This window comes from Anopheles nili, chromosome 2, assembly GCF_943737925.1.
Source record: "Anopheles nili chromosome 2, idAnoNiliSN_F5_01, whole genome shotgun sequence".
NCBI lineage: Eukaryota > Metazoa > Arthropoda > Insecta > Diptera > Culicidae > Anopheles > Anopheles nili.
The window spans coordinates 21,307,412-21,330,396 of NC_071291.1; the positions used below are offsets into that span (position 1 = coordinate 21,307,412).

At 40.0% G+C, this 22,985-nt stretch overlaps 1 protein-coding gene across 1 annotated transcript; it reads right to left on the bottom strand.

Moving 5' to 3' along the window:
• Positions 1 to 894: 894 nt before the first annotated feature.
• On the bottom strand, positions 895 to 7,601 carry LOC128730390 (neuropeptide CCHamide-2 receptor-like). The gene is made up of 5 exons (XM_053823434.1): positions 7,261 to 7,601; positions 5,154 to 5,373; positions 4,920 to 5,086; positions 4,397 to 4,711; positions 895 to 1,257 (listed from the first exon to the last, which is right to left on the bottom strand). Exons 1-5 carry the CDS (start codon positions 7,599 to 7,601, stop codon positions 1,029 to 1,031), a joined length of 1,272 nt encoding a protein of 423 aa, XP_053679409.1. The 3' UTR covers positions 895 to 1,028.
• Between the last annotated feature and the right edge of the window lie 15,384 nt (positions 7,602 to 22,985).

A 22,985-nucleotide genomic window follows, 5' to 3' on the forward strand; every position in this document is an offset into this window, starting at 1 on the left:
TTGCTCTTGCACTGCGGCTTATTTTAATTATAAACTCGCTACACTGCGTGTCTTTTTCTCATTATCACCTACCTGATCCAGATCAAGTTTTTCAATAAATCCCAGCTTTCATCGCAATGTCACGAGCCTCGCGAGTGCTGACGGTAATTAGTTTTTGGGTAAAACTTTTTCTCATTTGCCCAGTCGGCACAAGGAAAGCGCATACCGTCGATAGAGAAACCGAAAATTGTACCTGTTTCTTTGGGAGTTTTTTCGCTATTTAAGTTTTATTTCGCGCATCGTCCTATCTTGCAGGGATTGGTGCAAGTAAGCTATCATAAAAATAGCAATCTGGGCCCTGGTGTAGGCAATATAGTACCTGGTAGGAGCGTGATAAAGAGTTGATGAACTTTGTTACCAGTCGTGATAGGTAGGTTATTTTTTTTTCATACTCTGCTTTTCACGAAATTACTTTCTTTGGATTGTAGGGATGTTGAAGTTGCTATGGAACATAGGCAGGACATCTTCTCAACAAGACAACCGCCTCGCTAGTAATAGGTGTTTTACACCAATTTGTTTTCCCTTTGCACTGAAAGCTTTGATCCATTTCACTCCGAAATGCACTTGGGAGAATTGAGCAAAGTATCGGATCGTGGATCATATTTTTGATAGGTTCAAAATGCATTTCTTAAAATACATAGCTGCGAATGATCATGGCTACGGGAATATTCTCCATCCTAAAGCAAGTAAATGTTTTTGTTTTCTTTACATTAAACTATCTCTGAACAGGTAGAAGGGATCTGAAATCTCACAACAGTTAGTCATCCGAACGACACGTCGCATGAGAGTTTCTTGAGGTGGGAAGTAGTTTCCTTGATTACCTCAAATCGAGCTCACTGTGCCCAATTAATTCTCCGTAAGGATACGTTACCATGAAAAGCTTCTTAAATCTGGCCGGCCTTTGGTTGGTGATGGTGCTGGTCCTGCGGCAGATTCTGGTCTTTGGCGTCCGCGCGACCGCGTCCAGTCACGACCAGACGCACGAACTTTCACCTTTTCCCATGGACGCTCTGCACCGACAGCGACTTCCGAATGCTGTTGTTATGCGAGCGACGGATGGTCGATACGAAGCTCGTTTCACAGGCGTTACCGGCAGACGACAGTCCGATCCGACGCTGGACCGTCATTGGGCGGCAACACAGATACCGGTGGAAGTGCTGCCGGAAAACACCCGACACACAGTACAGTGCCACAGGATTGAGACATGAGTTCAGGAAGCTGTGAACAAGAGAAAAAGCGAATGCCGTGTGAACACTACGGTGAGTAGGATAAAAAGAAAGCGAATATGGATTTGTGATACAAATTGCATGTGACAAAATTTTTCAGCAGTATTGATTTTTTATCACTAAAATTCTTCGTAACAAAAGAGTCGTAACAAAAAGTTTGAACAACGGGATGATATTGTTATTAAAAGAAAAAGAAGTGAAAAAAATTAATAGAAATAATGTGCTTCAAAATAAATTAGTATCTTCCTTATAGACTTAATCAAAGTGTTCCTCTGACTACCGAGTTTCTAGTATATGTTTTAACTATATCATCGTTGTAGCAATGTTTCGATACCATCTAGAGGCCATGGAATAAAGTCCTTCAAAGAAAAAATGAAATGAAACAAAATTTGTTTCCTTCTTTCGAGCGCATGTTTATATCTTCTCCACACCCAAGTCTACCAGCGTATGCGGAGAGAATTTACAGCATTCACGAACCGGCTGTCAGCAGAACTATGCTCATCGTGTATAGAACCTGAAACTAAAGCAGTAATTAAATTCCAAGCCTTTACCATTCCTGACCTGAGTTTCAGTGCCAAGAATTCTAGTGACAGGAGGCTTTGGCAATTGGGAATACTTGAAATCGCTATTGGGGATGGGTGAGACTGTTTTCTACGAAAGTTTTCTGCTAGCTATATCCGTGAAACGTAATTTCATGAAAGCTGCCAGTGTAAATGAAAAAGTCTTCAAATGTTTGAAGAAAAGTTTTTAAGTTGCAAGGACGCATCAACCTTGCAAAACTTGCATGAGCTGGTTAGACAAAATCGACGGACCTATATGTGAGCTATAGAACGGCAGTAGGACCTCGATAGATTGATTCATCCAGAACCACGTTTGATGATCCAAAATGAGCCCCTTTGGTTGAACCAAAACTTTCCAATACTTATCCGCATGAGATGGTAAAGCTTAACAGGTCTATTGCATCTATTCATCCGAAATTTCAGTCGCCTTTGTGAAAACTTTTACCTTCACTCGATCGTCTGATTAAATTCAGTTCTGGATGACGCACACGTGTACGATAGCTGTCATAACCTGGCGATGTAGGATTTATGAAGGAAAATTGAAATGGGTACTTCTCAGGGAATCTGACGACCAGTTCAGGGAATCATTACGTGAAGGTTATTATTGTGTCACGATAAAAGCCCGAATAATGTCCCCTTCCTTTTATGCCTTTTTATCTAGCTCGTTTGATTATTGACACCGACACTACAGTATTTCCTTCTTTATGGTCCAACCAGAACTCGGCGTACTAAAGTTCCAAAATGTCAGGTTTAACGGGCACATGCATCCTGCGGTCCGTCACACGTGAATTGCGATGATGAGACGCCATCTTAATCGTGTGCCGGTGTCGCAATGCGTGTGAGAGATTCAGATACTTCCTCCTCAACATCGTCGTTGACCCCACACGCTGTGCAGACTCGATATTTAACGATGGGTGTGCAGATAAAATCTGAGCCCCATTCCGAACATTGGCGAGCAATCGCAACTGGCTGGGAAAAAAGACACCGAAAATCGTCCAGCATCATTGGGCCCGATATTGGAACGATAATAGTGCGTAGGATGGTAGTGGCATATCATAAGCGGATCCACTTTTGGGGTGAGCGAAAATAAGAAGAAGCCTACGAATTAACGCACGAGATGTGATATTTTCTTCTGCACGCCTTGTCTGAGCATAGAGGAGAGCTTTAATGCTCAGCTATTTGTGCTGAAACAACAAGACTTGGAACAAGAACCAGTGAAGGTGTCTTATGACGTGTATTATATTTAAAATGTATTATATTTATGCGAGTCGCTCATTTTTCCGACCCTGTGACCAAAGATGTATTGGTTCTTTGATGGTATTTTCTATTAGTTGTTAAGCGGTAATATGCAGATTAAAACTTGGCTGTATTCTTGAACAAATTGCGTATATGTGTTTTTTTTTTCGTTTTGCTAAACGGTCAATGTACTTTTTACAATGGCATTTCATTCTGAATCCAATATCCATCAGATAGCTGCTGATTGAATCATCAATGACGATCAAGTCACGTGTTATACTAACAACCATCTCAAGGGATATAACAATACTTATAAAATATAATGCGATACGAAACACGATATGGTAAAACTTGTTCTGAGTACACTGCGAGTTAGTTAGCTGCAAGCCTCAACTGCCTGATAATGTAAATACAGTTGGCTGTTAGCACACGATGATTCATAAATTATTCTCCAAACTATAATCATTCACTAAGCTCAGCGTTTTCGCTCATCTGTAATCAGTGCCAATGCCCTGGAGCCATTCCATTTTATTGCTTCAATAAGCCAGCAGTATGACGAGAAATTGAATCCCAACATCAAAGCTGTTCAACAACAAGCGGCGTCAGTCACCGCATCAGTATGACTATTTGCGTACGAATCGATCATTTGCCATTGGGCACCTTTTTGAATCTGGTTGCCACGTGCCTTCAGGTGAACAGGTAACAAACGGGACACCAATCGTCTCTCAAACCCACCTCTAGTGGAGAATCTATTCGGAACCAATTAATTAATAATCAAGCTGTCCAATCGGCGATGCAAATTTCTTCCCAGATGGCACGGATAGCTCGCGCAAGTGTTGGTACCAATCGTCGGAACAATATCGACAATATGACGGAAGTAACAGCTCGACGCCCGGTGATGTACGAAATAATTAGCCTTAGAGCAACGCTCCAAATTACTTAAGCTTTAAGAAAATAATAAAAATCTCTGAATCAAGAAAAAAATATAATCAAGCACAATAAACGTCACTAAGACTCCATTAGGTTCCGAATAGCGACACTAATCTAAAACTGTTGAGTAAATTAGGATTTAAATAGCCTTCATTTTTATCCTGCGGGACCGAAGTTGCAAATTGTTTCACTGGAGACAGTTGACACAAATGCGAGTTGACTGACCATGACGGAAAGACAACCAGCGGTGCGGTGGCCTGCTAACCACAAATAGATTAATGGATGGAAACCGCTCCCACAAAGCAACGGACCAGTGGGAATGTCATCGGATGACGGACGAACCAAATGCCTGGCACAAAATCCCTACTCAAATGCTCCTGCTTTTGTCCGAGCCTTCACACCCACCTGAGACAGAAGCCAGTGATGCGGAAAATGTGCCAAAAGTCATCGTAGTCCTCCTCGGCTTTCGGATTCAAATGGAACCACAACTCGACCACGTGATGCGGCAAGAAGCAAACGATAAAGACGACGACGAAGGTGATAACCATTCGAGCAACGTGGCGACGGGCTCGGGCCTGTGAACGGCTCTGATGGCCAGCATTCTCACCCGGCATCTCTCGGGCGCTGGTATGGAGCCGATGTGCCATCAGCACGTACAGGATGGCGATGATGGAGAGCGGCAGGAAGTAGTAGACGATGGAGTTTATCACCGTTTTGTACCTGGAACGACAAGCCAACCAGGCAAACCGATGGAGTAAATATTGATGTTTCCGGAAAATACGAGCACCCGTTTGGGGACGGTTACGGAAAGTCTATTAGCACCCTTGGGCTCTCGAGATCCAGTTAATCTGACTTAGCCGTACTAAAAGTACATAATATTTGATGACACTAATTCGTATCGAGATCCGGTTCCGCTCGATCCACTTACCTTGAGTAGCTGGAATCTCTCGCCTGTGGTCCAAATGGAGAGCAGAACTCGATGGTTTTGTTTGGAAGTCGGACCACCACCACGTCAGACATGACCGCCGATGGAATCGCGCAGATGATGGCTAGCACCCAGATAAAAAACGCCACAACAACCGTAAGTGGGCGTGTCTGAAAGGGTTTGGCGAAATATTCGATTAGCACTGTGTTCATGAGTGTATTCCTGTTCCAAGGATACCTGGAGATTTCGCAGCGGATTCACGATGGCACAGTACCGGTCGGCTGAGAGCGCTGTCAGCGTAAACACGGATACGCCGATCGAGATTTCCTCGGCGAACTCGGATACCCGGCATAGGGCACCACCCCACGGCCAGGACTCAAGGGTATAGAGCATTGATGCGAGAGGTACGCTGATCAGTATCACCAGTAAGTCGGCTAGGGCCAGCGAGAATATGTACCTGTTATGGCCGGGACGAATTAAAATAACGTTTAAAAACTTATCACAGCCCTGAACCAAACTTTCATATTCTTACTCAAGGTGCACTTGGTTCGATTTTTTCTTTTCTTGTTTTCTTTTGCACTTTTTTGTTACATTTTTAAATTATCAATTATTTGCAAAGAGCTCCATGCTAGTGTTTATTGGCGGTTTCATGCGCCATTTTTTTCTCAGTTACACAGTGCACTCAAGCTACAAAAGGTATCGTCTTAATGAAGCAAGAAAAAGTGTTAAAGGATATGCGATTTTTTCTTCTGCCGAGTTTTCATCATCATAAAGAGATACTTCCTTGCTGGAATTCGAGCAATAAATCAATTCCCCCTCAGTCGGACCGGCAGTTCGGGACAAACGAAATATCTGTCACTCGTCGAAATCAGTTTCACTTTGACCCGTTACCCTGACTTTTTTATTTCCCTTTCAATTGCTAGATGGCAAAAACGATGGCACGAAAATGATTAATTTCAAAGCTGTCGCTAGAATCACCATTCATGTGAAACGGTAAGCGGCCAGATTTCAAGAGTTTGTGAAAAGTGCTTAACAACCCGTTGATGGTTGGGCATAGATAGGAAGTTTCAAGCACAAATCGGATGCGTTAAAAGTTGTAGCACTCTCTTTACTCTTCCCCATGGAGGGATGAAAATTTATCTTGTGGTTTGATTTAGTATGATACCATCCGTTATCTTTTTATTCACAGCTATGTGTTATAACTTTTTCGATTCGATTTATCAAGTTCTAAAAATTTGAGAAGCGTAAAATCCAAATCCAATCTTTTGCTATAAAGTTGAAGAAAACAGCCGTACTGTACTGGTGGACGACTAGAGTAGTGTAAAGTACACTTTTTTCACGGCACTTACTGTATACCCACGCAGTTTCCATTGCAATAGTTTATTATCATTTTTACATCGTCATACTCATAAAAAATACAATTATTTGTTCAAGAGCTGGAAAATATTTGTCACTGTAGCGGAAGCAATTAGCAGCGTTGAAACACTAAGGCGTTTCCAAGATTTTCTGAATGGACTAATGGCGACTCCCAACTGTTCAAATAGCTATGCCAACCAATAAACACGATTTATATCAATTGGAAAAGTTGCATCGATGACACTAAATAAAAATGAAGATTTCACAGGCATTAGGTTACTTTCTCCCACACAGGATCGTCCTGAAAATATAACTGTATTCCGTCTTACTGATGCGAAACACAATTTATTACGGGTCAACCAATCGAATCAACAGTTCAAGGAAAGGACAAAAGAATCTGATATGGAGCATTTTGATGAAGAACTGCCCCAAAGGTATGGAATTTACTTCAATGTCATTGAATATAATGCAGTTATGTCTGACCTTTGCGCACCATTACGTATCTTCAAATTGGATATTCAAAATATTATCAAAGTAACAAAAACAAACTCCATGATTTTTAGCATAGTTTATCCATTTATAGTTATTAGATAGATTAGATATTTAATGCTAGATTTATAGGTTTGTAATTTTTTTTTCATTTTCGTAGAATGTCCGTGAAAAGAGGCATATGTGTGACAATTCAGTTTATTCGATCAATTTAGAATTGTTTCACCAAATTGTATCAATACATCAAAATCTTCATATGATGTTCAATAAATTCAATACATAAAAAGAATATGTTCTGTGTTTAACCCAGATAAGTTTTCATAGGTTTTTCCTTTCGTGGAAGCATACCTTTGCTATACACTTGTTGAACACAATATAGCTCATTCATTTTTATTTTATATAAGGAATAGCAATGTATTTCACTAGCAATAATATGTCAACAAAATATGATACAAATAAAATTGGGCGTCTCCATCGCCGGGAAATCGGTTTCACTTACGTATTGGGAATGTTGCGCATCGCACGGTGTCGTAGAAATATGACCACCAGCGTGCCATTGCCGACGATCCCGACGATGAATATTAGGGCGAACACTACCGGCACGATGTACGTCTCTGGCCGCTGTTCATATGGCACGTAGTCGTCAACGATCACTTCGTCCAGGACAAGCTCCTTCAGCGAACCGTTTGGTACGGGGCTCGTCCACGTGTGCGACCCCTCTGATCCAGTTTCTTCCGTCAGCAGTCGAATAGACTTCTGTATTCGGTTTACAGCATCCTTTCCTTCGGATAGTGGGGCTTCGGATGTGAAGTTTCCGCGATAGTACCGTAGGGAGCTCATTTTGTCCCAGCGCTGTGACGATAACTCAGTAATGCAGTAATCGGTTGTCCCTGCTGCAGAAATGGCGAAAAATAACGCATGAAATATTTTAGCTCGTTTTATCACACCAGCCGCTGACTACCTTTAAAAAAGCATGACTTGCGGAAAACGTTGAATACAATTTTCAGAGCTCGAAGTCGTCGTCGTCGTCTTAAAAAAGTGAAACGAGAAAAACTGTTACATTCATGTTGACTGTACCAGGAATCGAGTTAAATAAAATGCACCAAGAACGAGACACTCTCCCGTTATCAACGCCTTTCCACGAAACAGCTACGTTACCCCAGGTAGAAACTTTATGTCTTCATATTAAACTTACATCGTTTCTCAGCTGTCACATACCAGACATTTTCTTAAGATGAAAAGCACTCTGTTTTAGATCGTTTATGTGGGTTTTCAGGGTATGACGTTGGTACGAATTTAATTTTGAACACGTGTCAAAGAGAACGAGATTATTCTGCAGTACGCTTTGCCTTCAAAAATAGAATATGTTTAAGGTATTTGGAGGTTTATATGGTAATCCGATTGCCAATGGAGTCAATTTTCGGTTGTCAATGGAGGTGTGCAAAAAACAAAACTTTAAACGTGTATAGTGAAAGAATTTCTAAGAAACCTGACTCAAATTCATTGAAATATTTGCATTGAAACCCATGCTTTTGTGAATGTAAATAAAATAGCGTAGACGAGAATGACAGTTTTACCGTTGAAGGTATTCCGTACAGCCTTAAATATGAATAATATATTAAATGTAGATGTATCAAGCAATTCGAAAATTCACTGGCTTTGTTTGCTCCTCCATTTACCATCCATACAACTTGAGATACATTCCATTTCTCAGGCTAAATCTATCTTAAGAAGGATTTAGAAGCTGTAGCAAACCTTCACACACGGCCCCCGAATCAAGAACTCGACTTCGGTGCATGAAAAAAACTCTTCGAAGCATCTAAACCACATATCCTACAATCTTAACTTATCGTCTTTCCCGGTGGTAATGTTGTTCTACCGGCTTATTGCATTATGTTGTCTCACCATTCCATCGCCAAACGAGTGCAGTTTGTGCAGCGTTCGTGATAGTGACTACGTGTTTCACGCAGTGTGCAAGCTGTTTCAAAGAAGTCGTCATGCTTTTTGTGAATTTGAGGCTATTGCTCAAAGAGTGCAGCAGTTGAAAGCGAATTCAAGTATGGTGTTATGTTTAAAGTATCTATTTTGATGTGAAATGAAAACTGCTCTAAATCTGACAAGGCATTGAGTGAGTTCGCCCTAGTCAGAAAGCGTTACGCCCAAACGAAGGAGATCAGTTCGTTACAAAGCGTACCGGGATTCAGAGCTTGTACACAGAATAATCTATTCGAATGTCGAATAGTGGTTGTGAGTGTAGAATGACATCACAACTCGGAGTGCCAAGCCACGCGCACGAGTCGCTGCTCGAGAAAAACTGCCATCTGTTGATAGGGGCACGCTGTAAAAAAAGTTGAAAGGCAGTAAAGAAAATCTAATGCTCAAACATATCGCGCTTGAACTGGAACTTCTGTTAAGCTTAGTTCCCACTCTTCCTTTTCGAAACATATTTCAATGTGCGAGAAAGTGAACTACGCCTATTATATTTTTCTTTCAACCTCCTAGGAAATGCCAAAAATACCGTTCGGTGTGCCATTACGCGATGTAAATTTTAGCACGTAACGGAATAGGGCCGCACTGGGCTATAAATCAGATTTCATTTGCCTACCGGGAGCTAGCTTTCATCCCTAAGCTTGCTATCGATCGGGGGCCTCCCTCGGCGAGCAACAGGCTTGCGGGGGATAAAGATACTTCGCGTATTCAAGCCAACATCAAAACGAAACCCGCTTGATTAAGGGATAATTCGCCAATTCCTCTTATCGCCAGCATGAACGAGAAGGGTTGATAAAGTCCGCCTGCTGCATTGTACACGACCCGTGTCGAATTCGAGTGGTTGCTTACTGAAAAGTACCGGAAGAGAATGTTTCTTGGCCTTTCTCATCGAACGACATAAGCGGTGTAGGATGCGACTAAAGACGCAGCGCATCGAATGTCGACGGTACCCGTTAGTGGTGGCAATAATTCGCAATCTCTTCTAGCGAAACGAACACTAATGCTGCTGGCGTAAAAAGCAAGGGAAATTATTTTCTACCCGAGGACCTCTGGATTATCAGTTGCCATGGCGACGAGCACCCGCGTCTTTTACATCTCACAACGCCGGGTAGCTGCTTGGTAGCTAGGTGGATGTCGACCGAACCACTTTTCCATGCCGTGATGGAGACATGCTTTGGACAAGTGAATAATCGATCCGAAATATTCAATCTCATTTTTATATACATACAGCGTTTTGAAACGCAATCGAGGAATGAATTTTAAAAAAGTTACAAATAGAGAGAAACACCGCCGAGAAGCACAGCCTAATTCGTAGTCGGATGAGAAAAAGATTTTCAATGTACTGATTTTGCCTTTCGCACTGGATAGGACTAATATCCCATTTGCAAAGACGCGGGTCACGCACATGCAAGAGTGGGATAGGATTAATGCTGGTCACGGGACACCGGGCGCCTCCATCGGTGCCAAAACCCTTTTCATTCGACCGAAGCAGATGGCTAATATCAACGGAGGAAATGGGGATCCAATTCATATCGGAAGCACGTAGCTGAACCGGAAACAAGATGGTTATTTACATAATACAATCAACTACCCTAATCCTTTCGAAAAGGGAGCTTGAGTCAGAGTTGGACATCACAGCAATCAGATGTCGGTGGATGCGACTAGGCATAGCTGAAATCAATGAATCGCTTGTGTGATTTTCACCTGAACGATTCTATGACAAGATACATTCTTCTAACTACAAGACCTTGATAGCCAGATGAAATATAAAGTAAAGTATGTGAGTACAATCTAATCTACGAACTGTAGAAAAATGAGTATTTTGGCTAGTAGTACACCAACAGCGTTATCTAACCCCAACTGTAATGACCAAAGCAATAAATTTTGCATAAACTGTCATTGTTGACTGACAGACTACTCAGCTGCACTCTTAGGTATGTACCGTATGTCTTGAGGATCGTTTATCAAGGTGAGAGTGAAATCTAGCTTCTTGTACTTCCCTTACTTACTGTTAAGCCTCTTTCCATCTTCAATCACATGCACAGCTTCAAACATATACGTATCATCAAGGTCATGTGTATCGCTTTATTCATGCATGCATAGCGGTACAATCATCGGTAGATCATGATCGGCAAAGCGTGACATGGCTCCAAAAGGGGATTATTTTTTTTATTTTCTCTAAGCCACCTTCCTCATGTAAAGTTTCTAACCAAGGTCAAGAAGGCCTAAAAGCGATTTGAATTTCAATCTCTGCGAAACACCTTCGAAGCTACTCCGTGTAGAGGAATCACGTTGATCCGGGGAATCACGGCTCGCTTCAGTTAGATGGAGGTTGGTTTAGCAAAACACGAGCTTACGCTGTAGAGGGGCGGGAATCGTATGCTGAAAATATATCCATGTCGTGAGAGGAAGTTGACACGTGCTGGTTGTTCGTTTCGAGATTCCCTTGGAACAGCGTAACTAGCAGAAGCAACGCAATCCATTGAGAGCACCTTTTCGACAAGGAATAAAAAGGGGTTGGTATCTATTTTTCAGACAATATTCGGTTCATGAGGGCATACATGTGGATGGTAAGCTTCGGAGAAAGCTCTTGGGCTGGAAGAACGATTAGAGACTGTGACGATACATAAAACTCCACACGAGTAACACTTGAGTGAAATGATATGCAAATTCAACCAAAGAAACAAGGCTCGTGAAAGATAAAGTTCAGTTTGAGCGTCGATTGCATACGCCAATTTTATTAGTAGCTTAGAATGCACACACACGCCTGAAACGCATGTGGACAGACATTCATTTAACGTGAACTTTGACAAATTCTTTTATTGACATACTCATAAATTTAAGTACATCATGCCACAATAAAGTTTGTCAACATAATTTTGGCTCTAAGTTCTTAGCAAAAAACCCTGGGAGGCATATGTGTCACTGTAAATCACGCGTCATAAGCTAAAAGTAACAACGTACAGCATCTTTTCGTAGCGCATTTTTCCTACAATTTGGACCGCAATTCACGGAAATTATAAGGTAATGATCTATTTGCAACTACTTTTTGAATCATTTGAAGCCATTAACTAGCACCAAGATGTTGAACCCTACAGAGCAAAAAATCGGACACCGTGTAGTGAAGCTAATGGAATTCCAGGAAAATTAGCTCATGAGAAATGGGGACAAACTTATCTGACTTATTTCGGGATATCAATCAAACTTTAAGTTACCTTGTGGAGCGGAAACGCTACTCGCAAACTTTACTATTTCAAATTATGTTCACCCAGGGAAGCCACAAATAATTGATGTATGTCGGAAAGTAGCCGTTCGAATGATACATTTTTATCCTCCAAAAACAATTTGGCTTGGTATCCCAGTGAATTCGAGAAATAAAAATACTTTTCAGAATTGAAAAAGACTAGGACTGGAGAGAAAGGGACTTACTGATAAATGTCGTCCAAAATGTGTTTTGTGAAAATGTTTGTTTCGATAGCATAACATTTCACCAAATTGTTGGCCCCACTTCAACGCATTAAAGAATAAAAAGCAAGGTCAAGTGGTTGACCGTTAGAGAGCGTGCGTCTTAGTTACGTCGTCCGTGTAAGTGAACCAGACGAACGCTGTGTAGTGAAATTTAATACGCTCTTAGGGGTCTCGGTTGGCAACCTGCTATCGAGACGTCACGGTCAGTTACTGCCAATCACTTCGATTTTCCAGTGGGCTGCAAATCACACGAAAAATACTTCGCACCGATCGAGCAGGTTGTAAGTTCTTCGTACTTATTACGCCTGGTACTTACTTTTTCTGTGATGATAATATCATGGGTTCTATTTATTGTATGTGGTATATTTTATCAATATAAATTCATTTAGAATTTAAGGTAAAATAAAATGTATAAGATAAACTAATTTCAATTTAATACTTTTACTTGTTAACAAATTATTATTTTCGCTAAGGCAAAAAAACATGTTTGAAACCAATTTTGATGTTTCATTTTGAGTTCAGACACTGATTTTGACATTTTTTTTGGCATTGATTTGGCTATCTGCAAACAAACATGGATATTTGCTTCCAAACGTTTGGGAAGGTTCAAAAGAGAACCTAATAATTGGCATTAGTGCAAAAGCAAGTGAATCCTCATTTCTCGCGTACGTGGCAGTGGGTATGGAAAAAACTTTTTGCAAATATCTAAGCAAGTGTGGTAAGCATCCTTTTTCGGACAAAAATTAATAAAAAAGTAGATAATATTTTAAACAATTTCCTACCATGCTGAATGCAAAACATGTTAGGGCCACGTAGCCCTAGCAGCAAGAAGAAAGAGTCCTGAAACCAACCAAGCAAATAACTGGCTTGAACAACGCAAAGGAACCGTTACCTTAATGGATGAGGTGCTTCGTTTGGGCAGAAACCTTTTCCTATTTCAACCGATAGTATTTCCTATGCCATTTCGTCCCAATTTCAGTCTAACTTAATCCGACACCGTTGCCGTATCGTTCGTGCAGTGTTAAAACATTTGCTAGGTTTGGAAGGTTGGACAAAAAACTGGCAAGAACACTAAAACACAAAAAACATGTCGCAATTTGATAGGAAAAAAATTCAAACCCAAACGGTGATTGGTTTTCTTTTCTTTGATTTCCCGTAAGGATTTTCATGGGCAAAGAAATTCGAGAATACAGGGATGACATTCTTAGTCTTGTCACACCACATTCAAATCGATTACAGTGTGGTGTAGTTTTGTTTATGTTGTGGGTTCTAATGTGAAAGGAACCCACAAAAATCCAACAAACCTTTCCCCGACGCATTGGTCAGTTTGCACTGTGTGGATAGGCTTATGGGACTACCATCATGTCTGCTAGCCGAGCCTAAGCCCTTTTGCTACGTTCTTAACGCTAAAGATTTGCTACGTTCTTTAAGTCACATATGCATTTAATTAAGGTTTTCTGTTAAATTTCGGGCTAGCTTTGTAGATCTAGGAGCTGAGATTGTAGGTATGTAAATGTATTAGAAAAACGATGTATGGCAATCTCAAGTTGTAAAAGAGCAAGCGAGCTGATAATAAAAACGTTGAAAGAGTGGTGCATATCTTAATACCATATATCTTTTAAGTCATAAAGAGATAAGGTTTTGCTGGGAAGAGATTTCCAACATAAAGCATGTTGAAGTAAAAACGATAAAAATAAACACGAGACTGCTTTTAGGAAAAATCAGTTTATTGCTCATTCAATTCAAAGCTGTCTGTATTAATTCAGGTACTTTAAATATTCGTTTAAAAGAGCCCTAATTTTCGTTTAATTCTTGTTTAAAAGCCTATAAAAATATGTAAAAAATTTAAATATTTTTATCTCTATCAAAAAATAAATTTTGATTCAACAAAAGAATCAACTGCAATCGTAGCGATTCGGCATTTGTATTTGTGACATTTTTAGATATATATTTAACGATTGGGAAAATATCAAAATTGCGTTAAAATGTACACATAGTACTGTAGATTCCGCGCACATATCACATGATCTGAGTGTTGCTGTCGCTTGAAAGAAAAGCGATGAAAACATCTGATTTCTTGTCAATCTCAAACAAATTAAAGTTTGAATACGTCAATTAAAATTGCAATGTAACGTGCATATAGTGTGCAGACAGACTGTTGGAGACATATAGCATCATGATTGCACGAAGTTTTAGTAGGTTTGTAAATATTGATGCATAAATTTTATTCAGAACAAGATTTTTTATTGCAATAACTCAGGATGCGCATTAATACAGTTACTTAAAATTGAAATCCAATCCACAAGTATCATAGATTTTCTTCGAACTTGGAATATTTTACCTAATATCTTACTACCTAATATCTTTCACCTAATATCTTATTACCTAATATCTGCAATGGACATTTACATTGACATGACTTTAATATTTTAAAGTGAGCTTGCAGTGACCTGTAAGAAGCAGTTTCTTAGTTATATATTCTTGGAAAAACGAAAACGTTTATAATCACAGCTAATAATGATGAAGAATATCTGATTGAATAAAAATCGCAAGATATCACGCGCACCACGGGAAAGAGAGCAAACTGACACCGATCACGTTTTACTGCACGCAGTTTATGAAAACCCAGCTGGAAGTTTTCATGATTTTTTCATAAACTCCTTTCCGTCTGCATCATCACGGCTTAGGTATTACTAAAGCATTTCCATTTTTCCTGGTTATCCGCAATAATGGATCTTTCTAGACATTCAACAGTATAGTTAAACTGGGACGTAGATAAGCCATGGTCCGTGCAGCTTTTTCAATGCTTATGAAACCGTTGCCCCCGGTGCAACTAAAATATTTTTAGGTTTCCGATTCACTCTTTACGACGCTTAATTGTTACAACCCACGAAATATCATCATATCGCACTGGTTTTCAGAGATTCATGAGCTTAATTTTGGTAAAATTATATGCGAAGGTCAGGAGTAATTGAAAAGCTGACGGATCATTCTTATCATCTCTTTTCATTCATAACGATGTTATGACGTATGTCTCGCAATGTCACGATTGTTGGTTAAGGTAAATAGCACCATTATTTCAATTCATGTATTGACAAAACTCCCAAAAGTGTACGGCATTGATAAGACGCTTCGCTAATGTACTAAGGTGAGCCAATCGGCTCTTGATTGTGTCTACTTTATATTTTTTCTTAGCTTGAAACAGTACGATGTATGCCTTTACCATAGCAATGGGTATACGACAAGGCTATTGAGTATTTAATGAAATCGATAAAGCTGATTCAATAAGCGAGTATAGCAAGACGCTTGCAACTGTTGGATGGTTGAATAGGACCAGTGCCAGACAGTTGGTAAGAATGCCATGAATTTTACCGTCACCATGATTGAAATTTAATTAAAATTTTTTTAGTGAGGAGATGCTGAAGCTACGTATTATAAACAAAATTCTAAAACCGCTCTGTTAACTTTACTAGTTGGGAGCAAACAAATGATAGTTTTTAGGTTCACCTGTACTACAAATATTAAGGTTTTTCCTGGATGGTCGAGAAACTAAACGGTATATTATCTAATGGATCTAAAAAATCAGTACTGTGATTGAGTGCCAGCTGTTTGATTGTTGATTCAGATCCCTACATGTTGATGAAGGGAATGTACAATACACATGAAAAACACTGTGCTTGCTTTACCAAAAAAGCAAAAATGTATTATTAATATACAATAGTTTTTATAAAATGATAAAAACCTATAATAATTCAACGAGATAAACTTGTGTAAATGGAGGAAGGAAGTGAAACATCTCATTAATATTAATGCAGATATTTTTCCGTTGATTAGCCCCAGATATGAGTCGCAATAGTTTCTTAAACAACTCAAAATGTAGACATATGTGACTTTTAAAATTTAGACCGAACAATATTATAAGTCTTTACAGAGAGTTTGAGCATGCCTAAGATTTCTTTTTTCTTGCATTGATGTAATTTTAATCATATTTCAATAGACACGCTCACTAGATTACATGCGCGAAAGTGATGTCATCTATCCTGAAAAATATGTTCAAACGTACGTGTTAATATGCAAATTTTCCCACCTTCCTCATCTCGCTTCCTCTTATATATGTCTTCTCCCGTTTCTTTATCCACTTGGCACCCGATAGGATATTTTAATTTGGTAACCTGAATTGTCACAGAAATTATGAGCATGTTTATCCTTGAAGCAGCCCGCGTAGTAATAATGATCCAGCCTGAGCCTACTCTTGAAGTGGGTAAATTAATAATTCATTAGATGCGCTAGTCCCACACGGACACCACGCGCTGCAGCACACATGACGATGGAAAAGCCGTTCCAAGTCACTGGTTTTCTGAGAAAACAAAATTGCCAGTTAGATCTTAACCCTGTGTCTTTCATCGGTTTCTACCTATTGAAATTCCAGCCATTCTAAGCAATAGAGCAAAGGGACATGCATATTCAATGTTTCTCCTTAAAGCTAGTGAAGCAGAAAATGAAAAATCCATGATGGCCTAAAGGCTGACTGTCAAAATTGCATGCGATGCATAATAAGCGATTGTGCCCCATTATCACTCACAAGACATACTATTAATAGCTCTGACTGTCGGTCTGAGTTTCATATACAAGCCAATCTACTACGCGAAGTCGAAAAAATTGACAAGGGTAATATTTTTCTTCTCCGAACGGGACCAACTGTCCTGCAGAAAAGAAAACAAGGATAACTTATCTTATGTTTATTAAGAAAAACAACCATACAGTATACCTCAGGGTACAAGAAATAATGGGTTGTATTATTGAAAAAATATATGACACGCCACATCAAGATCACTTGCATTCGGATGGGTACGCTGCTAATAAAAACCCACAGAATATAGCCAGAAGCCACAAATAAAGGTCACCGTTGCAAAAGGTCTGCAGACCAAAAATGGCAGGCAAATCACAAACATGCAGGCGGTGTTGACTACAGCACTGAAGGAAATTTAATTTCGTATATCATCGGATCACATCACCAGGCGGTATAATATAATGTTTCGTATCAAACAACGTTAGTCAAAAAAGTTCTTCCAACAAAACAAAAACCTCTACACGAATGTGCGAAAACAAATACGGCTCGCAATGTAATTGTCGAGGCGTTCAGCGCATTATTCAGCAGCACGTACGTTGCGAATGGGTAAAATAGTTCATTAGACTAATAAAAAGTTGCTGATGGCATTTGAATGAAAAACGTGCATTTCTAAAAACACCCTTAACTGCTAAATTACAACGCGCAATTCCGCAAGTCGATTGTTTTTCCAAACTAATACACGATCTAACATTAATTAGTATCCTTACAACCCGGTCACGGCACAATGCGACAGTCTGAAAAAGGATAGTTCTCGGTTCTTTTCAATAACCCAGCCGCTAACACCCAAACTGTTTTATTTTATCCAATCACGATTCATCCAGTATATTATAAAAAATATAAATTCAGTGTCTAATGAATGTAAAATTTTCACGAAATTTTTCACGTTAAAGATTTTCACGGTCTTTTTCACGGATTAAAGCATTAAGCAGGCCCAAAGAAATGTTCATTTACTCTTTACTATATTTATTAGCAGCCTGCTTAGTAACCTATTACCAGGGACAAGTTGAATGCAGCTTAATCCACCAATATCCAACGATATTTTTGCTTCAAATTATTTGCACTCCAGATCCATTTTAACGACCCATTTCTACTGTTACAAACAGTTTTACTACGCCACACGAAGAAGTTTTTACCAACACTCTTCGCGCGAGGTTGCGATTATTTATTCCGAACGGCCGCAATTAACGGCATCAGTCATTACCTCGTTTCTTAGTTGCGGCTTCTGGTGGCGAACGTTATTCCTATTTTCCGGATGCTGGTGAACTGGTCCGATTGGATGTGTGGCGTGTCCAAGCGGTAGAAGCAGAGCGTGGACACTAAATTCCCCGCCAGATCGCCATCGAAATTTGTTCGCCTATAACCACGCTGGTCCGAAACGTGTGGATTCAATATCGCGATTCACCAAAACAACCACACTCGAAACACGGAGGAAGCAAACGGGAGGAAATATTAATTTTCCCGCGCTTTCAACCGATTAGACAAACTCATCACATTTATGGTCAGCCACGTGCTTGTGCAAGAGGAACGAGCTACATACACGCGGAGGGATGCTGCTCATTTTTCACATCTGGTTTTAGCTGCGATTCGTACCATTCCAGCAGGCTAGCAGACTTTCCTCGTTATGCGCACCACACACATCAATCATTTCGATCCAGTTGACGGCTTCTTTTTTTTAATGTCCACCCACCACTGGTGGGACTGCCGCGCGAAAAATGGGGTACAAATTAATTAACCACATCACGCACGGGTACAAAGCACGTTGTTTTAAATCCATCCGAGATGAAGTGGAGAATGCTACTGATGAACAATGATCACAATATACATTTATGGGGATAAAAAAAATGAAATAATTAAAACGAATGATGTTTATGGCACGGTACGAGGACGATGATGTTGCGGATATGTAGAAACGATACTATCCCGACGGATCGGTGTCTATTTTTAGAATCCATCAACCCGTTTTAACCGGCACGATCGGTAATGGCCACTTTGACTACCTCGCACACAATCACAAGCATTCATCAGAAACTCTCATTTATCGACAAACCTCTATTCACATGCGTACCGTGGCAAGGATTTTTCACAACGTCTGATGCTCACTTGGTGATGATATTTTCTACACGCATGGACACACTTGTCACCTCTGGTTCCACTCACATGACTGATGGCCGCTGGCATACCCGGGAGGTAATTTTTCACCGAAAACGTACATTATTTATCCCTTCAAACCGTTTTTCCTCGATTTTCATTGTGACACACTTTCGTCACCATCATTTTAGCGCACTTTTTTCTACCAATATTGCCTGGACATCCCCACAAATAAATACACACTTCGTGTCGTCGTCCCTATCGGTCTGTTGCCTACGGGGACAAGATAAAACGAACCGTGTCTGGAATTCTGATGAGTGCAATAAAATGATCTGAAGAAAATTGCTGCTCGTTTAGTGCTCCCTTTCCGGGATCGGTGTCTATCAAACTCACTACATCCATTACGAGTCCCTAATAACGCACCAATAATGGCACGGAGATGGCACGTGGAAAAGCATTCGCAACCAAGTGCCTAGGAACCATGCGAATTGCAAAGGCCAATCCTCCGGAATGCTGTAAATCATGCGACGTACAGTTTTCATCCCTTACTGAACCACTTGTTTTGTTTATTTTAACTTCATTTTATTATTTTTCAATTCGAAAGTTTGCCATAAATATCTTTGATTAAATTTAAAATTTCCAATAATGTCACTGAACTATATGTAACACGAATAATGGTATATGATCCCCAAAAATCAATGCTTCAAGATCAATGATTAGTTACTATTAAATAATAATAAGAGAATTCATTCTAAAATATTAGCAAATTTAATGATTTTACTTTATATGTGCTGTAATTTATAAGTGCTTTATATTTTGCGATACTAATTACATTAGCATGCTATTTTAAAAGAGAGCTTTTTATATTCTCAATTTCGGGATAAAGAATAAAATTAACAATTTTTATCACACCTTATGGACAAATCGCTGGTCAATTTCAACACAGAAACTCGCTTTTGCTATTCGATACACTGACCGTATCTAATACGACACTACGCAACTGCGCTACGGATTGACGAAGCAGAAGGACCGCACCGGACGAAGGACGAACAACTACTAGACGAATCTCTCGGATTCACCAGAGTGCGCGGAATTACTCTGCATCCCGACGGCGTAATGATAGGTTCGTGAAGGCAGGATGAGCACTGACATCGGCTCCGAAACAGGCAGTGTTATTCTTATGCTAGTATGATTTACAGGCTGACCAAGTGCATGTTGTCATGGAGCTTCGATTATCATCATGTGCAATACGAACGAGATTGTTGAACAATAAGGAGTGCAAAGGAATTATTTGATCAGGATTTGTTTCGTTGCAAGAAGACAGTTTTATTTTCAGTAGTTTCATTTATCAACAAAACTTTACAATTATTTTGATATGCATGTTTAATGTCTTTTAATGGAAATTCTCAAAAATATGTACATAAAATACTTCATGTGATAACCATATGAACTATGATGTTGAATATATTATTTATTATGATCATATCAACGAAATAAAACATTAAAAACACTATGTTTTATAATTCTTTTTTTATGTTGAACAACAAACCACCAGGCGCATCCACCTGCTTTATTGAATTACAAAAGTACAAACCACCAGGCGCATCCACCTGTTTTATTCAAACACCAAAGTACAAACCACCAGGCGCATCCACCTGGCAAAAAATACTAAAATAAAATCTATTTTTTTCTACTTATCCTCCATGTGCAGGAGTTGATGTTTAAAAATATTTTAGTAAAGAATTTTTCACACAGCTGATTATTGAACATGTCGATAAAAAAGCATACTAAATCAAAAATCATTTGTATCACAACATTCAACACATACTGTTGGGCAGACGATTGCCCGTTCGGCTTTCTTCGGGAATACGTTCGTCTTCAGAGCACGTGTTGAGTTCTATACTAGCAGACCTCGTAGGGAACGCCAAGGCAGCGCGTCGGGGAGTCATCCTACAAACATCGCCCCGAAACCACCCAAAAAACCTGTTTCAAGCAGCTGTCGCCGGCATATTTTTTTATCTCTTATTTAGTAAAGTATTTACCTTAGCGAAAACGATGATTTTGCTACGAAAGCCATATACAGACAGCTAAATGCAAAACCCAAATCCCAGTCCACTGAATTATTAGATCTTGCTTGCTATCGAGGCATACTGACTCCAGCCATACCACCTGACAATGACGGATTCCTGATGGGAAAAAGGGCATTCCGCGACAAGCAAAAGTTTATTGAAACTCCATGGCACGACGGTTGCAGCCTGCCTGGTGATTGGAAGAAAAGTTTTCGCACCCACCGCCAGCATAGCACGTTTGTGTTTACTTGTTTGATTGTTTGTATTGCGATTTGATTTCCAATTGCCCTGGCTGTGCTTGGGTATGGCGTATGAAAGCTAGTTTTTGTTTTCCTTACTTTTCTTGTGGTTTTCTGCTTGCACGGGTGCTGATTGTCCATGCAAAGAGTGGCGCTTTACCATCGCAATTTCAGATACTGCGGATGACGTTAATTTGATGCTAGAAACAAATATTTATCGTATATCTTTCATGTCCAGAGAACGGACAGACGGCTATGAACGCAGGTAAAACTGCGTCGAAACGCAGCTTTTTAACCCAAATCAGTGCCGGATGAAACTTTCATGTTGGCTCTCTCTCTCTTTCTCTCTATAAAATTTGTTTTCCAGCAGTAAATACACATCAAATAACATTGTGTGTGAAGCAAAAACAAATTCAATGAGGTACCGTATAACAATAAATCAGCTTTGTTTTTCTTGTTCAAAAGTAAGTGATAAGAGAACGTAGCTACACTATAGTCTTAGTACAAATTGAATCCAAGTGTACTTAAAAATTAACGTAGAAAATAACTGAAAATATGTATTTATTACATATAAGATAACACTAATGATTTCGTAAGTGTCGACACAATCATCAGTTTTTAAACACTTCAGTCAGCGAAATGGTAGTGCTGTAAATACCCATGATGAATGGTGAAACATAACTTTCCTATTTGCAGAACGCAACAGGTGTTTTATAGGGGTTGAAATGTATTACATAGACACTCGCGAAAATGCAACAATTAGTAAAAGTAATTTCTGAAACAGTTACCTTGACAAATTAAATAAATTAATTACTAAACGTTGCGAAATATACGGTGCTTATGTAATTTTTTTCATCACGTTTCTCCGAATAATCCAATTGCATAAATAAAAGTGTGTTATGTTGCTGCCATTGAATATAGCGTTTTCGCTCCAAGGAAAAAGAATCCCTACCATCCACCGTCAGGAGCGACTAGAGCCGCTCGTTGGTATGGCGAAACATTGACTAAAACCGCCGAATTCAAGAGCACCGTTGCATTCAGTTTGCACATAACGTTTTTTTTTCGCTTGCTTCTACATTACAAAAAACAGAGTACATACATACACCTTTCTTCTCTGGCTGCACGGGGTGGGTTGGGTGCTAAATCGGATCACTGCCGTTAATGAAAATTGATAGTGAATGCCACACAACTCGATCACGGTCGGACAACACCACCATCGCCAGCAATCACGAGGCGCCCGGCAGTACCCACGCCACCGGTTAGTAAACCACACAAATTAATTACCTGCTCCGACATCAGAGGAGAGCTTGAAAGCTGCTTCTCGCAAGGATGGGTCCCGAGGTAGGTTGCACGTAATAAATAGTGTCGCCTTTGGCGACGTTTAGATTCCAGCTACGCCGTACTACCAAAACCATCCTTTGCATACAAACCGACCGGACGAAGAAGTTCGTCCGACGAACATTGACTGAACATTCCATCGGTGAGCTAGCAATTGCCGGTTTTTGATCCCTGATATCCGGATGGTGGTAAATTAATTGTGTACATTGCACTTCAACCGCAACCCAAATGCAACGACGTGTCGGGATGGCGACGTATCGGCGCTGTTTCCGACCACGCATTGGCGTCGGGAGCTCGAAGGACGAGCGAAGGCCTGCACGGCGACGATTTGTGCGAACGATCTTAACATAGAGCACACGAACCTTCGGTTATCACACAAAGACACGTCGATATCTCGATCGAG